At 48.2% G+C, this 17,138-nt stretch overlaps 3 protein-coding genes across 3 annotated transcripts; 1 reads left to right on the top strand and 2 right to left on the bottom strand.

Annotated features, from left to right (window-relative positions):
• Positions 1-156: 156 nt before the first annotated feature.
• Positions 157-1,158, bottom strand: LCP9604111_2303 (uncharacterized protein; the record flags this gene model as incomplete). Its single annotated transcript, XM_039069766.1, has 1 exon — positions 157-1,158. The coding sequence occupies one exon, from the start codon at positions 1,156-1,158 to the stop codon at positions 157-159; it is 1,002 nt and encodes a 333-aa protein (XP_038932430.1).
• Positions 1,159-2,321: 1,163 nt separating this feature from the next.
• On the bottom strand, positions 2,322-7,583 carry LCP9604111_2302 (nuclear pore complex Nup192/Nup205 family protein; the record flags this gene model as incomplete). Its single annotated transcript, XM_039069765.1, has 6 exons — positions 2,322-2,372; positions 2,447-2,715; positions 2,764-2,919; positions 2,975-6,671; positions 6,753-7,309; positions 7,397-7,583. The coding sequence occupies 6 exons, from the start codon at positions 7,581-7,583 to the stop codon at positions 2,322-2,324; spliced, it is 4,917 nt and encodes a 1,638-aa protein (XP_038932429.1).
• Positions 7,584-7,861: 278 nt separating this feature from the next.
• atmA (DNA-binding protein kinase TEL1) lies at positions 7,862-17,063 on the top strand (the record flags this gene model as incomplete). Its single annotated transcript, XM_039069764.1, has 9 exons — positions 7,862-7,940; positions 7,996-8,038; positions 8,108-9,448; positions 9,516-9,847; positions 9,903-14,355; positions 14,409-14,799; positions 14,891-15,952; positions 16,009-16,984; positions 17,044-17,063. The coding sequence occupies 9 exons, from the start codon at positions 7,862-7,864 to the stop codon at positions 17,061-17,063; spliced, it is 8,697 nt and encodes a 2,898-aa protein (XP_038932428.1).
• Between the last annotated feature and the right edge of the window lie 75 nt (positions 17,064-17,138).

Here is a 17,138-nt window from a genome sequence, read left to right as displayed (position 1 = left end):
TTCGCAAAATCAAACGGCAAAAGCCTCAACAGAAAAAAACAAAACGCCAAGAAAGCAGACCCAGAAAGCAACAATAACAAAAAGGAGAAGGAAGAGGAAGGAAGAGGAAGCCAAGCCCGCCGAGCGCTCTGAGGACATGAGTGCAGACCGTCAGCATCAAAAGAAGCACGTCCCATAGATAAAGAGGAGCACAAGCGCAGCATAAAATGCTGGGGCAAGGCATGGGAAGAACGAGCCCAACAAAACCATGAGCCCACAAAGGTTGATGAAACAGGTGGCAGAGAACGGGCCAACCTGGACGACGCGGGTCTGAACCACACGCGCATGAACCTTTGGAGCTAGCTTGCGAGACTCGCGAGAGTGGGTCGCAGCCATGGACTTGGGGGCACGTGCAAGGGACGATGCAACAGAGGGAGCATCAAAGTCGGGGAGTGCACGCATCAGGGAGGACATGTCAGAGGTAACCCCATCTGGTGAACCGGGGGGGGGAACCTTAGGCAGGGCATCCATCAGCGAAGCCATATTGAAGGCACTCTTGTCAGGCAGGCTATCGGCCAAAGAGGACATGTCGAAAGTCACGTCAGGATCAGGCAGCGCATGACTCACGGAGGACATGTCGAAGGAAGACTCATGCAGTGAGCTACTGGGGGTAGGCTCAAGCAGGGCATCCTCCAGTGAAGACATATCAAAGGAAGACTCGTGCGCTGAAACATCTCCATCGGAGGAAGGTGTGGACTGCGGAGCACGTGGGGCAGACGAATACCTCGCAGCGAGGTAACGGGCACGTACAACGCTGACCCATGGGGACTGCGTGGCGTACTGAGGCCCACTACCTCCAGGATGCTTGGAGAGGAACCTCTGGTTGGAGCCCAGAGGATTCGAAGTGTACATGATGAATGACTTCGTCTCCGCGAGCCGGCCACTTTTGAAGAGTTCCTTCTTGTTCCGATTTGGTCGACACGGGATTTCCCTGACCCGTTCGAGGAAGCACTTGTCGTCGGGGAAGTGTACTGTCTTCCGGACGCAAGGCTCTCCAGAGGGGGGGGAGTCCCGATCAGAGTCCGCTGCGGCAAGGCATGACTTCAGAGGAGGAGGGCGGTTTTTAGAAAGCAGGATGCGAGAAGAGGGAACCCGTTTACCAAAGGTAGAGGGGTGCATTTTGAATAGCTTTGAAAGCAATAAGAAATGGTTTTGGTAATCAAGAGCAAGTGCAAATGAAAAATAGCCAGTGGCATGGGGAGAGGAGAAAGAGAAAAGAAAAACAGCGGAGGGAGCAAATATATAACATTTGGGGGATTCCCTAGCAACAGACAATAGCAACAGGAAGGTACGATGAGGTTGGTAAACAGAAGCTGAAGTTTTACAGGAAGGTACGATCGTGGATGGTGGCTATGGAAACCAGCTGGGCAAGCAATCTAGAAACTCACCAACCTCACCAAGGCAGGAGCATCCATGATATCACGACTACATACTACTAGTGCAATACCACATCACATGTATATGCCAGATCAATTTGTACCTCAGGATCATACACGTGTACACCTAACTCGGGTCTATCAAATTGGCGAGAGTTAGGGCTAGGTTATACATGGGACTGAACCATCCTCCTTTCAATGGAAAAGTATACTCGTCTACGGCTGTTTTGTGTCTGTCACACTCTCTATGATAGCTAAGAGATGGAAAAAACCCCAATCAAAAAAGACATCCAACAAGATAGCACAGAAGACACTAGAAAAGACTGGCGAATGCACCCTACAAATGTATCAAAGTTGCAGTTGCGTGGTTGTTATACTTATATGGATATTATGATATTATTTTCTCCGATTTCTAATCTCGTCGATCATATACAGTAAGACTCGAATATACTCTATGGAATTGTCCCCTTAGATCAGTAACCGAGACAGGCCCCCTCAAATATCGGATTGTTTCATGAATCTTATAGAGACCAATGGTCCCAAAGAACTATCGTCATGACCTTTGGAGATGCGCCCAAAGCTTCATTGCGAGATTCTGGGTGTGGATTTTCTAGGTACGCCCCCACGGATAGCTTCTCCGTCTGGGAAACATAGCCGCTCGACCCAGAACTCGAGTGCTGACTTTGTTACTTTGCAAGAGCGAACATAGCACTCATTCCTACGAAAGATAGCCATCATAAGGCCGAGATATCGAAATGGGCGGACGTCTTACACATGACGAATTAGATGTGATGCAAATGAATTCAAGGTAAAATCGCTCAACCTGGGAACCGCCTGCACTCCACCGGGTCATAATGATACATGCATTTCTTCTCAATTCCCTAGTGAGCATCAGTGGACAAAGGCTCATGAGAACAACGCTGGTCGGGCGATATGTTGGACTTCCTGGTCCTCGAACTACACTCAGTCAGTCACATGATCCCGGATTCGACCCAATAGATTGCAAAAAATGAAAAGAAGAGAAAACATACCTCTATGAAATCTGTGGCAGTAACAAGAGCCATGAAAGTCTTAACTAATTCACATAGAGTCTCGTGGTGGGCGGTTGATGTATTTCCGATCTTGGCAGATCGTTTGAAGATACCCACCATGCATGGCCGATTTTCAGCCAAAAAAATGCGGGTCTGCTCTTTAATTTGTTCGTTGTGGATACCTCGAGAGAAAACCGCATACACGATGACCTGAAGGACTGAAAGGAGAAGATCGTAATACCTCTGGAGGGCGTCGGGATTTTCAATGTCTGAGGGGGTTAGCAAGGTACAATTGGGCCAGGATATGATTGACTAACCAATGCCGATGTCTGGATCGGCAGCGAAAAGTCGTGATTCGTGCACGGCTTGGAAAAGACCAGAGTTGAGCACACAATTTGCTCCACCCTTAGTTTGAGACAGCCGCTGAAGTAATGATAAAAGCGACTCATAGTATGCCAGTAGTGCCGGGGTGTCTTGAGTTTTGATTAGTTGTAATAATATGACTGTTTCGAAGGGGGTATGACTGACCGCTTCCCTGAGCATTGTGAAGTTCGAGGGGAAGAGAACGCAAGGCATCCAGGAATAGACTCAAATAGTTCGACCTCGAGATGAACTCAGCCAAAACACAGTCAGTTTGGCGATCCAGAACAGCTAAACTGTTCAATAGCACAAGAGCGGATGCACGGCACGACTCTTGACCAGTATATGCGTCATCGCACATAGTCTCAATCAGGCTAGAACCGGCTGCTTTGATGACATGTTGGCTAAGACGTCGTAGGTTTTCATGGCCCTTGTCCGACGATGTGATGCGTGTTATGTAGTGGGAACAAATACTGTAAAGCGTTTCCCTCAACAACACATTTCCTGTCGCCAGGTTGGTACCCCGGATGCAGAGTTGAAAGAGCTGGTGGAGCTTTTCGTCGATGACATCCCCGCTTCGAGACGCATCTGTTGCAGATGGCTCGGACGCAAGTCTACCGATCAACAATTCAGCCAGTCGTGCCAGTTCAAGTGCTTCGGGAAGATCCGCCTCGATTGCCGTTGTGAGCTTAGGTAGAATCAATTGGATTGAATGTAGAATGAAAGCCGGCCTGCTTCCTTCGTCGATAGAAGAGCAAGTGATCATCGTAGCAACGAGCTCTACCCATGAACGGAGGGCGTGATAGCGATTGATTTGAATCAGGCTGTTTTGCTTCGTTGCAAGGATGAACAACTTCAGGTCATTAGCCTCAGCTAGCAACTGCTCCTCATCATGTGGGCGGAGCGGTCCATTGGCCGTGAGTTCTGCTTTCCGCATTTGTATCATCTCCTCTACCCCTTCCATACTGTACACGCCCTCCTCCCGCTTGCTTTCTAATTGGAGAGCAACATCACCGAGCAAGTAAAGCTGGGGCATGTTGAACTCGCGCCCAACATCAAGGTCTGCGAAATCGAAAAGATCGAACACGGAAGGACTAGATAACGGTTCACCGTTATCCGCAAGCGTATTTCCAAGCAACACTGAAAGAATTTGGGCATGTAGAGCTGGTGATCTAGCCTTTGCTGTCGAGCGAACCTCGGTTGCGGCATATGTGAAGAGATGACTCCGGTAAAGCAGGAATTCTGCTAAGGCAGTGGCAGCGTCTGTGAGCCAAAATTCATCTGAATCAATGGGGAATCCATTCCAGGCAGTGCTCGGGCCAATGATCGGTTGGTAGGCAAACATCTCACGCAGGAATGCCTGAGCACGCATTTCACCAAGGGTGTAGTAACTTGCCAGCTTCGATGACCATAGATGCTTCAGCACTTCAAAAGCCATACGTTTGAGGTGCACTACCCAAGATATAATGCCACCATCGAGGATCTCCGGATAAGCCTTCAGGAAATTCACAATGGCATGCAGCAAGGAACTTTGATTCGCGAATAGCCCTTCCGATGACACATCGAGGATGTTGCCCACGCAGTCGAAGCCCAGCAGCAGATGGGCTACCGTTGGGCGGTCTGTGATCGTTCCCAGGCAGGTGTTCAACAGAGCAAGAAGGCTTTCCCGAATGACATAGCCAGCAGCATTCGGGCCGAAATCAAGCTCTCTAATATCTGGTTCCATTTGTAACACAAGAGGCAGCGATATGCTGTCCACATCGACCTCGGATGCAAGCACCTCTACAATCTTGTTCGAAGATTGCCACTTGACGAGTTCTGGCGAAGTCATCTTGTTGAGCTTTCTGGAACTAGTAAGCTTTTCCAGCAAAGCCATGGAAATGACGGTGAGTTGTTCATGCGCTGTGCCGCAATAGAGACAGAGTGACGGGATGAGTGTCAGATTGTTCAGCACGGTGTCCTCAAATGAAGCTAGCGAGGAGTTTGCCACGATGGTCCGGGAAGGTACGGGCTGGGAATGCACCAGAGGTTTGACAATGTTAAAGTATGTCGATTGCAGGTCCACGAGTAAGTTCATAACCTCCAGACTCCGGTGCAAAGTTAGAACCAGAACAGAGTCGGGCGACGCGGTAGCAACGTCCGAAACGTCTTGTTTAGACGTTGCAAACAAAGATTTGAGTACATCTTCGTTAAAAAGCCAGTCTACCACGCGTGCAAACGGGTGCAAACGAACGTAGGTGAGCAGCGATGAAGTCTGCGTCGGGGAATCGGACATGGATGGCTGACTCAGAAGTAACACTAGGTCTTCATTGAAGGATTTTAAGCTTGCCACAACGAAGTCTAGACAGTTGAAGTTCAACAGGCGGGACTGATATTCATTAAGCTCTTGAATCTTCCGCGAAAAGGCATGCCCCAAGATGAAATCGATGTAAGGCTCAATCCCGGACATGCGATAAGTTCCACCTAGGGTCTCCGGGAAAGGCAACGACATTGGGTCGTCAATTGAGTCGGACGAAGGAGCAGTAAGTGCATTGATAAGAACAACAAATGCATTCGTCTGGTCAAAGCTCTCCCCGATCTTTTGCAAGGCTTGTTGCTGGTGCCAAACGGCAGGGTTGGAAACCAAAGGAACTTTGCCAATTCCGGACGCACCTGTTCCTCCCGATAGCCACCCATCGAGACGGGCCCACGTTTCCTTTCCAACGGGGGAGCATTTGTCAGTCATCAATGCTGAGAGAGTTAAAAAGGTAGTTGCTCGAAGATGCGATGGAATCGGCCCACTGCACAGGTCTAGCAGTGTGCTAACTACATTGAAGGATTCATTTTGCAGCATCCACTCTCGGATAGGTCGACTCTGCTTACACAAGTGGCCTATCAGCCGAAGGTAACATGTCAGCATCACTGGGCTTTCAGGCTCGTTCATTTCCACGGGCTCTGGTTTCCGTGGACGAAAGATCCCTGGCGCCCCTTGGGGGCTTGTAGTAGTGGAAGGCTTCTCAGTGACCCGAGACGCGTAAAGCTTCAGTTCAGCGAACATTTGCGACCAGTTCATGGTTGTGGATCGCTTGAACTTGGAAGACATAAACTTATCTTCCTCCGACAGAAATCGATGTGCCGCAGCTGCATTTTCTTCTCCTTCGGATATCGAACACAGCATTTCGCAAAAAGCACTGACCCGAGGAACAGTCTGTCGTTTAGACGCCCACTGAAGGAAGCCATAGAGATTCCCATCAGGATCAGCCCAAAACTCTTGGGCGGCTTCTTGTCGGTGCTCAAATGCAAATGAAATGATCATAAGAAGGGATTCAAGGTGAGTCCGCACCTCTACCAAGCCACGGTGGAGGTTAGAGGTGAGGCCATCTCTGAGTGCGGTGATCTGGTCTAGTCGTTGTGAGTCCTCCTCCGACTTCAGTCGTCGCACCGCGTCGGGCATATTTGCAACGCATGATTCCACGAAAACCTCAAGGTTTTCCATTAAAAGCTCCTTCATAAAGCTAGAGCATGGTTCGGGATCAGGCAATGATACCACACTTTCCCTGAGCAGTAATGTCACTAATTCGCTCCGCGCGGGGTCCGCCCATTCCTCGGTGTTGACACTGGAGCAGATTGCGAGCATAAAATCAAGGGCGCCATCGTCGAGAGAAGACATGAACAGCTTCGTACGCTCTTCGGATTCTTTCTCTGCGTCGACTGATGGAGATGGAAGACCATCAAAGTACCATCCACTGTAGACTGACAGCCACAGAGCAACAAGGGCAGCGTGGAAATTTGATAGCTTCCAGCCTTGGCCATCCTTGGATGTAGTGATTAATTTATGCAGGTCTCGTGCCTCTTTCTCAGATCCAGAGCCCTCGGGAGAACCGTGCTGTACAAAAGACACAATTGTGACTGGAATGTAGTGAAACAAGAGTCCGTCGAAGCGATCAATTTTTTTTAACTGACTCACAAGTATGCGGAAGTCTTCGCAGCTTGTGTATGTCCCCTTGAACATATAGAATAGGATCGCTCCGAGTGACTCATGCTGCTGTTGCAGACTTGTGCGTTGGAATTCAATGGCTTCCATGATATCGCGGTCATTTTCCTGGCCAACGACTGAGGCCTTTTGAACTTGATCTCCAAGAAGCGACAGCCATTTCTGGATGTCGGCCATAGAACTCAAGGCTTTCCGCGCGAAGAGGGAGGCATTCCGCAAAGGGCTGTTTTTAATTTCCAGAACGTGGGCCAGTGTTTCGTGCATGATAGGGTGGGTCGCTTCATGTTCAATTTCGCGCGATTCTCGGAAGATGAGACGTAGACACTCGAGGGTAAAAAGGCGACGCTCGTGGAAGCTTATTATCGCAGCGATCAACGGGGGCCTGTCCAACACTTGTGAATTTTCCTGAGCGGTCAGAAACATAACTGCTGCCTCGAGTTCATCGATGTTGAGCGCATCTGCAAGTTGCAGTGCGCCTTGTTGGAAATCCTGGTTCACCGAGTATTCGACGTCGGCAACAGTGATCTTCCCTAGGATATCGCGTTCGACGTTAGTAACTTGTCAAAACAGACGAATAAAGGGTTGCGAGGTAGCCAAGATACCAAGTGGCTACTTACCTGAGAGAACAGCTTGGCGGCTGGCATTGTTCTTTGCTGGCTTGTCTAGGAGTTTGCGGAAGTCTTGAATATGGGTCTCCAATTCGAAACACAAGCGATCGACGTTGGGGAGTTGAGAGTTCGAAAGAGCCGAGAGATCCTGATACAGACCACGGAGGCCATTCCGGGTATCTTGGAGCTCTGCCATGACGGCGGGGTGAAGTTGAGAAGTGAAGCTCGAGCTCTATGTTTGTTCCAGAGTCTAGAAAGGCGGAACGCGACAAAAATCGGGCGGTAGACAGCTTTCGCAAATACTGCCACTCCACTTTCCACTAAACACAATCACTTCGCTTATCGACTCGATCATTAGCTCGCAGACTGGCTGATTGATCTGATATGTCTTTTCTTGTCAGGTGCGAGAAGATTTGTTGAGACTCAAGGCTTTGATGTGTTTTATGTCGAGAAAAGACCCCGAAAAAAGACGCGATGGGGGAGATCTTTCTCGACAAAACGATTAGCCTGCTCTCATCAGACAAACAGAAGGCCCGCTCGGATGGTTTGGCAGGTTGCTTTATATCTTATCTCATCTCAGAAATAACTGGCGCTAACTCAATTGACAGACTTGAAGCACATATTACAGCAGAACAAGAAGAGCTCCAAGCTGTAAGTAGTCAACTACCCCAAATGAACACTTCAGGCTATTAAAGTAACTAACCAATCTTCCACACCTAGACAAACACTCAATGACAAAGCTTGCCACAAGATCTTTGAATCGCTATTCCGTTTTGTCGCAGCAGAGAGGTCAATATACAATCGAGCCCAAAAGCCCACAAAAACTCCTTCTGCGTCGCGGCTCTCGACATGTGCTTCCGTACTCCGAATGGCTGTTGGCCTCTTTTTGAAAAATTTGCGAATCAGAACCGTCCGCGCTATTGTGGACCACATTACTGAGACTCTACCGGTCCCTGGGGAAGGTCTGTGGGAACCCCTAAGCCTAGACTATACCAAATGTTTAGCATCCCTTCTACGTTACCGCCCTCATGCCGAGCATCTTGACGAAGAAGACTGGAAAGCCCTTATGAGCTTTTGCCTTGCCAGTATTAGTCCCCGGGAGAATGAAGAGAGTCAATTGAGTATTCGAAGCGGTTATCGTTTCGTTCCCGAAGACCAAGATGCCAGTGACAGCCGTTCTACCCCCTCAAGAATGACCGTCGCGCCCGTCTCAGTCAGCAGGGAAAGGCACAGTGGCAATAGAAATGTCATTGAAGAAGTTGTGATCTGTATTCAACTGTTGACAACAAGCACAAACCCTCCTCTTCACACTACGGCTCAAAGCATACTTCACGGACTTTCGGAGTTTGTTGAGTCATCTGTGGCTGGGAATACACACCAGCTCGCGTTCAATAGCATAAATGCAGTCGTTACAAAAGTCATGTTTGATCAATCCGAACTTGTCCGTTTGGTCCTGTCAGGCCTGGTTCCAGTAATTCGACGCCTATGGGCCACTAAGGTACAGATTCTCAAAGAAGAGTTACTTGCCACTTTGATGCTGTCAATGATCGTCTTCGTGGACACTGCTCGAAAAGACCCGTCGGAATCTCTGGCACATGATATCGAGGGATTAGCCAGTACACTCCATTCCGAATACGTGAGACGGGCAGAAAAGGAGATCATGCAAATTGATGAAACGACACTTTATCACAATGAAGCATGCCGGACCAGACCAGTATATGGACCTTGCTTCGGAACTGCTAGATCAGAGCATGACTGGACAGTCCTCTGGTTGATTGCAGAGCTATTAAAGCTCTCGGAGTGTATTCACACCCGAGTCAAGTCTGGGTCAGCACGCGAAGCCTCAAGCAAAAGGCAGCGCTTCAGTTCTGAGATCCAGGACGTATTTCGAGATTCGGTCTCAGCCACAGGCACAAAAAGAATATGTGCATTGCAACTCATCCCATTCCTCGAATCTGAGGTTGACATCGAGACGAAGGAGCCCTTCTTCAAGCAGCTTGTCCTGAACATCTCTGGCGGTAATGGTGCTGTATCATCCTGGACAATGGTTGCTCTGACAAGGTACGTAAATTCGGAAATGCATCTAGAAAGGATAGGAAGAAAGGCCCTAAATTGACTATGACAATAGTATTGCGAACGGGGCTACTGCCAAATCACCTAGAATTAGGGTCCACTGGCCACGAGTAGTCGAATTTACTACGCGTGCATTCTCATCTCCGGTGACATCTCGAGCTGCGTGTAACCTAGTGAGTATGATTTTGCAGTCAGACTTATTGGATTACTCAGTAGCTATGGAGACAACGCGGTCACTTTTGACATCTGTCAATGGACCATCTGCTATCTCAGACACGTCTTTAAGGCTATGGGCCTCAATTGCACGAATGAGGACACAGCTTGATCCCAGGTCGGCCCAGCAGGCCTCGATACAGATATGTAGCTGGCTAAGAGAAGTTTGGGCCGGTACGAGGCCCTAAAATTTTCCTTTCGCGGTTTCTGGCTGACAGTCACTTTGCAGGTTCGGTAACTGATCGAATCCAGACAGCTCGAGTTGCTGCGTATGCTCGTCCTTTGGACTTACTGGACCTTTTTCTGTCGTGCACTAATCGATCCTTCGCCATTCCTCGTTATCAAGTCACAGGACCAACGGGGCATATAGGTCGCACTTGGCTCTTTTTCCACGAGAACCGCAAATTGTTGGGGTACATTTTTGATACGAATTTTGCTCCAGCAAACCCCTGGAGTCTGCAGGAAACATGGTCCTTGGAGCAATTCTCTAGGCAAGACCCTGATGATATAGCGATCTTAGATCTGTTTCGAGTGAGATCTGACTCGTTTTTACAAACGTGGCACGCTATGAATGAAGAAAAATCACATATCACTCCGGATAACTTCCAGATTCTGGCGTCCTTTTGTGTTGTGGTTTCCCTCTTCATGGCATGTCTTCCTCCATCATTGCAATCTCAACCTCGATCACAAGATCTGCACCAGAACTGTCGGAGTCTGTGGAACGCTATATGCGATTTTCTGGCAGCTCATACACACGAATCCGCTTTCATGCAATCTTGCTTAGACTTGTTGTCACCGCTCCTCGATCCTTTAACGAGTTCTGACACCCCCGCTGCCATCCAGACTAGTCTTAAAGAACTTGTCACTCCACTTGCAAAAACGCTCGAGTATTTCCGCCAGAACTCAAAAAGTCCATCTGCAGCCGAAGATTTTATGGATGTGGATGACCGATTCATGGCCGAACCCCCAATAGCCATTGATGACACTATTCTTACCTTGAACCGAAATTCTCTGTCTATCTTCCTTGACCCCGTCACATACCAACGCTGTCTAACCATCCAACTCTCGGTATTCCTTAGAACCCAAGCAGATTCTGACTCGTCCTCTGTCGTTGAATACCTGGCAGGCTTAGATGAAGCCGATATCTTGGCGGCCCAAGCTATCTTACCTGAAATCTTCAAACTCTGCTCGGAATCGGAGCCCTCAAAACTGCTCTGCATCCTGGAAAATTTAGGTGAAAATTGTCTACAGTCTTATGAAATGGAGCGGTGTGAGGCTTCACATTGCGTTTGCATCCGCATGATGACCAGCTTTGTCGGCTCCTGGACGAAAGGCCTTGACGATACCTTGAAAGAATCGGCTATGGACTTGTACAATTGGTTTATGGAAGTGCTTCTGGCCCGGAAAAGAGCTACACCAAAGGTCTACATCGCCTTAGCCGAGCTCATCCAGGGGGTGATTGGTACATGCCCCTCATATGGCAATGAGCAGTCTCTTCCGTCGCCACGAACAAGTTTATTCACAATCCTTCGAGAAGGTGATGTTCAAGTCAAATTCAGCGTTGCGAAATTTATCCCTGCTTTATTTGAGCGGTTCCTTCTCAAAGACCACGATGCCATCTTTGATGATGTATTGGAGAGCTTGCCACGAGACCCTGGATGGATCGAAGGAATTGCAGTCCGCCTTTTTGTGCTTTCTCGGTTGGCTTCTAGATGGCATACTTTGCTGCGGAGAAGTATCTACCATCTATTTGAAACCCCAGCTCAAGTTCCAATGTCACTGTGGTATGCCGAGAGATGTATGGTCTCCGTTTCGCAGACCCTCGGTCTGCAAGACGCGAAACAACTTTTTCGGCTTTTCTCGTCGCAAATACTCTACACATGGACAGAGACACAGAGTATCATGTCTATGCCATTTAGTATATTTCGGTATGACAGCCTTCAGGATATGTTGATGGACGTCAAAGATGAAATCGTTGGGCAAATGATGATGCGTGCCAAGGAACAGGAAACAATTGAGCTTGCAAAATACCTCCAGATTCCACATCTCGAGCTCTTGGTGACCTCTTTCTACAAAGCTGAGGCATACAGCATTGCACGAGATATCAGTACTCCTCCGGGGCAAGGTAGCCAGCCCAAGGGGGTTGAAATCCGTCTGCGAAAACTTCTCGGGGCAGACCAGTTCATGACACAAATTGAGAGTCAATTCCCCCTAATCATTGCGACTTTTTTCAACTCTCTCGACTACTATGACCAGATCGAACGAGCATTCTCAAAGCGTGAAAACTTCGGTTATGCGCTCGACATTCAGACACAAATAATCAACAAGAGTGCATCTCAAAATGCACTCCCAGCAAATCAACAACCCTCCTTTCGGACACGCTATCTCCTGGATGAAATTGAGTTTCTTTGCAGACGCACTGGATTTGAATTTGAATCAATATGGACGCCATCACTTGCGTCTTTTGTCTGCCGCTCGCTGCTTGAATCCATACATCCCGCCCTCGGTTCGCTTCATGCTTGTTCTGTGATCCGCAAAATAAGAATCTTAATCTGTGTGGCTGGTCCCGTCATACTTCAAGATTATCCTCTAGAGATGACACTCAGCTCCTTGCGGCCTTTCCTTAGCGACATTCATTGTTCTGAGGATGCTCTTGGGGTTTTCTGGTATCTACTCGAGGCAGGGAAAGGATACCTCTTATCTGCACCCGATTTCTCTGCAGGTATCGCTGTCTCGACAATGGTTACTCTCCGCGGAATATTTTCGTCGTTACCTGAGAACACGACTCAGGAGAGTCAGTACAGAACAGTGCAGTCAAATGCAAAAAGATTCCACCAATGGCTGGTTGAGTTTATTAAGGAGGTCCGTTCCGATCATCTTTTCCATGAAGTGCCAAAAATATCATTTGATCGGCTTGTTTCACAAGCTGAGAAATTCTCAACTTGTGAGGACTCTTTGGTCGGACAGGTTGGGAAGGACTTGGTCTTTGCAATTCTCAAAGACCTCGACTCTAAAGGGGCTGCGCTGTTGAGCAAGCCTCTGGCAGATCTTATTCTGTCGCTCCTATGTCCCCAATTCGAGCAGGCATCCGACACTGGGAATTGGGTGTCAAATGAAGGCGTGGATCCCGCTTCCCATGTTGTATCTTTATGGCACACACTTCAAAACTCCAATGGAGGCCCTCAATATCGACTTTGGGCCGCTCAGGTCATTGGAAGATCCTTTGCTGCCACTGGGAAAATCGATCAATTGCTCCTGCGAGAACAGGATCTCTCACTATTTGAATGGAACGAGTCTTATCCATTGCCTAAGGATATTTTCTGTCATTCTAAGGCCCGAATTCTCATGGTACTTTGCGAAATGCTGGACGTGCAAAAGCATTTTGAAGCTGGCCTGATTGAGCGTACTTTGCGGCTGATCGTAAGCAAGGTCGATGATTATCCAGATTACGAAGGTTGTAGCAGGGTGATTCCCATATCTCTGCTTGGTGCCCTCGTCTGGGACCCATACACATGTCCCACCATTTTGCTTTCAAACTCGGAGCAGGAGAGATGTGAAAATGCAGCAACCAGCGTCTCCGGGCTGTCGGTTGCTGACTGGGCTCGCAATGTTTCCCTGTTCTTATCTAATGCTGCTCCAGAAGACCCAGTCATTGGCTCTCTTCGCGAAATTCTCAACGTGACTCCTGGCTTAGCAGCGCAGTTGTTGCCATACGTGGTTCACGATGTTTTGCAGTCAGAGAAGGATGATAAAGACAAAAATGGGAAGGTCCGAGAAGACATATCTGCTACTTTTCGGCGGGTACTCTGTGAGATTGGCGAGGAAACATTACCTCACGCTCAGCTTGTGATCGACTGCATTCTCTACCTTCGAAACCAACCCGTGCCAGATGAATCAACTATAGTCCAGCGGGACAAATGGCTTGATATTGACTTCAGAGAGGCATCTTTAGCTGCACATCGCTGCGGTTTGCATAAGACTTCGCTTCTTTTCCTGGAAATACAAACATCCCAGGTTGTTTCCACATCTCGTCGCTCATCTGTCGTTAGATACGAGCCACCGCCTGCTTTTCTGCATGATGTTTTCAAAAACATCGATGATCCGGACTTGTTCTATGGCATTCAGCAGAGCTCATCTTTGAGCAGTGTCATGGAACGGCTAGAGTACGAAAGCTCCGGGTTCAAAAATCTCTTATTCCAGAGTGCAAAATATGACAGTGAAATTCAGATGTCTGACAATGCAGAATCATATGGCGTGTTGAAGGCTTTAAATGCTACCAACCTCCAGGGCATTGCCAATACGATGCTCTCTGCGTCCGGCAGTGCAAACGACGCCCCTGTTGCCTTTGACAGCATGTTGCAAGCTGCAACTAATCTTCAAAAATGGGATATTCCAGTATCGCCTTCGGATTCTTCCCCATCTGCGACTGTATTCCGTACATTCCAAAGTCTCAATACCTCGGGTTCTCTGCTCGAGGTCAATGGCTCAATTGAAAGTGGTCTGTTGACAACACTGGGTTCTCTTCTCAAGACCAGTGGGTCTGCTATTCAGTTGCGAAGCTCAATGCGCGCGTTGGGAATTATAACTGAAATCAGCGACACTTTGCACTCCGCGTTTTCCGAGAATGTGGAGGAAGAGTGGCAAAATATCATGGCGAGAAGCAATTGGTTGAAAACCGAGAGGTGCGTGTTTCCCTTGGCAAAACCATTTACAAGATATGTACTGACTAGAGCAGCTATCATGAAGTTGGAGAAATCTTGTCTTGGCATGAGGCGTTGTTCTCCTCAGTCAGGAAAAATGACATCCTCAAATCACGGGCAAATCTGAGTCTCGGAAATTCGCGACTTCTAGAAGCGAAAGTCATTCGACAATCCTTGGAAATCACAAGAACTCATGGTATCTCCCAGGCATCGCTCAAATCTGCAATGAGCCTTTCGAAGCTTGCCGAACCGTGCGCAGCGTTAGGAATGAACATTGACGGAGCTGCAAAATTCGATCTTGCCAACGTTCTGTGGGATCAAGGAGAGATGACCGCGTCCATTCGCATGCTCCAGCAACTGAAGGGCCAGAATGACCTTCATAAACAGTCAATCCCCCTCAGTCGGGCTGAACTTCTAGTGACTTTGGTAAGTTGGTCTTAGAAGAGTCCTTGAAAGACTCCTAAAGGGAGTCTTTCCAAAAAGTCCTTTCTATCCGAAGTGCTAATATCATGTTTAGGGTCACCACGTTGCCGAGGCGCGCTTGGAAAAGCCCGACTCAATTCTACAAGAGTACCTATATCCCGCGGTCAAGGAATTGAAAGGAAACTCCGACGGAGAAGAAGCTGGACGTGTCTATCACGGCTTTGCAACATTTTGTGATCAACAACTACTAAACCCTGATGGATTCGAAGATTTCAAGAGAGTGGAACAACTGCGTGACCGCAAGGAGAAAGAAGTCCTTGGCCTGGAAGACATGATGAAGAATGCCACAGGCAAGGAGAGAGAATACTTGAAGAATTATCGGGCCAAGGCAAAGCAATGGTTCGACCTTGACGACCGCGAATATCAACGTTTGTTGCAAAGTCGGGAGGCTTTCCTACAGCAGTGCCTCGAAAATTACCTTCTCAGTTTGAGGGAAAGCGATACTTACAACAATGATGCTCTACGTTTCTGTGCACTCTGGCTTGATGAATCAGATAATGAGACTGCAAATTCAGCTGTCTCTCGGTATCTGGACGGAGTTCCTAGCCGAAAATTTGCACCATTGATGAATCAGCTATCATCTCGCCTACTCGATGTCTCCGATGATTTCCAAGCATTACTCACTCAATTGGTATACAGGATATGTGTTGAGCATCCTTTCCATGGCATGTACCAAATTTTCGCTAGCAGCAAGTCCAAGGGAGGGAAAGATCAGTCGTCTCACTCGCGTTTCCGTGCCGCAAATCAGCTTGTGGATCGTCTAAAGAACGATAGTCACATTGGTCAGACTTGGATTGCTGTGCACAATGTGAACATCAGCTATGTGCGATTTGCAATCGATAAATTAGACGGCAAATACAAAAGTGGTGCTAAGGTCCCACTGGGAAGCTTGACTACTGGCCAACGCCTTGGACAAGATGCGGTCACTTACAAACTACCACCACCGACAATGAAAATCAGCCTCCGTGCAGATTGCGATTATAGTCACGTTCCTACAATCACAAGATTCTACTCAGAGTTCACGATTGCTTCCGGCGTTAGCGCACCAAAAATTTTGTCCGCCTCTGCATCCGACGGCAAGTGCTACAAGCAATTAGTAAGCTTTCTATTTTTTTGAAGTCCGTCGACGTTCTTAAACTAACAAAGCAATAGTTCAAGGGAGGAAATGATGACCTGCGGCAAGATGCCATCATGGAGCAAGTATTTGAGCAAGTCAGCAGTCTTTTGAAAGACCATCAACCTACACGCCAGCGGAGCCTAGGCATCCGAACATACAAGGTTCTTCCATTGACACCCAGTGCAGGAATCATTGAGTTCGTTCCGAACACTATTCCTCTGCACGACTACCTGATGCCAGCACATCAGAAATACTTCCCGAAGGACATGAAACCCAACTCTTGCCGGAAACACATTGCCGATGTACAGACTAAATCTTTTGAGCAACGCATCAGAACCTACCGACAGGTGACTGACCACTTCCACCCAGTCTTGAAGTATTTCTTCATGGAGAAGTTCAACAATCCAGACGACTGGTTTAGCAAGCGGTTAGCCTACACACGAAGCACCGCTGCAATCTCTATCCTCGGTCATGTTCTCGGACTCGGCGATCGTCACGGACATAATATTCTACTAGATGAGAAGACCGGGGAAGTAGTGCACATTGATCTCGGTGTAGCGTTCGAACAAGGACGTGTGCTTCCTGTTCCTGAAGTTGTACCGTTCCGGTTGACGCGCGACGTAGTCGATGGATTCGGTATCACCAAGACTGAGGGCGTTTTCCGGCGTTGTTGTGAATTTACCCTTGAAGCACTTCGGCAAGAATCGTACAGCATAATGACGATCCTCGATGTATTACGGTATGACCCGTTGTATAGCTGGACTGTCTCCCCATTTCGGGTGAAGAAAATGCAAATGCAGGACAAACAAGCCAGTGATGGGCCTGCAGCTCTGCCTGGGGCAGCTGATGGTCTCGTCTCAAAGAGTGGGAACGAGAATGAACCTAGTGAAGCTGACCGTGCGTTGACAGTGGTGGCGAAAAAACTGAGCAAAACCCTCAGTGTCACGGCTACTGTCAATGAATTGGTTCAGCAGGCAAGTGATGAGAAGAACCTTGCTGTGTTGTATTGCGGTATGTATACTCTTTCCTTTGCGCCAATTTCACCATCGCGCTTTACTAATTTTAAATAGGCTGGGCATCCTATGCGTGAACTTGGCATTTTGTGGCTTTTTTGCGATAAAATTGATTTCTTCTCATGTGCATATAAGAGAATCAGTGTTAACAA

The sequence above is a fragment of the Penicillium roqueforti genome (assembly GCF_015533775.1).
Source record: "Penicillium roqueforti strain LCP96 04111 chromosome Unknown scaffold_02, whole genome shotgun sequence".
Classification (NCBI taxonomy): domain Eukaryota; kingdom Fungi; phylum Ascomycota; class Eurotiomycetes; order Eurotiales; family Aspergillaceae; genus Penicillium; species Penicillium roqueforti.
Note: the sequence above shows the minus strand (reverse complement) of the source record. Positions and strands in the feature narration are given on the sequence as shown.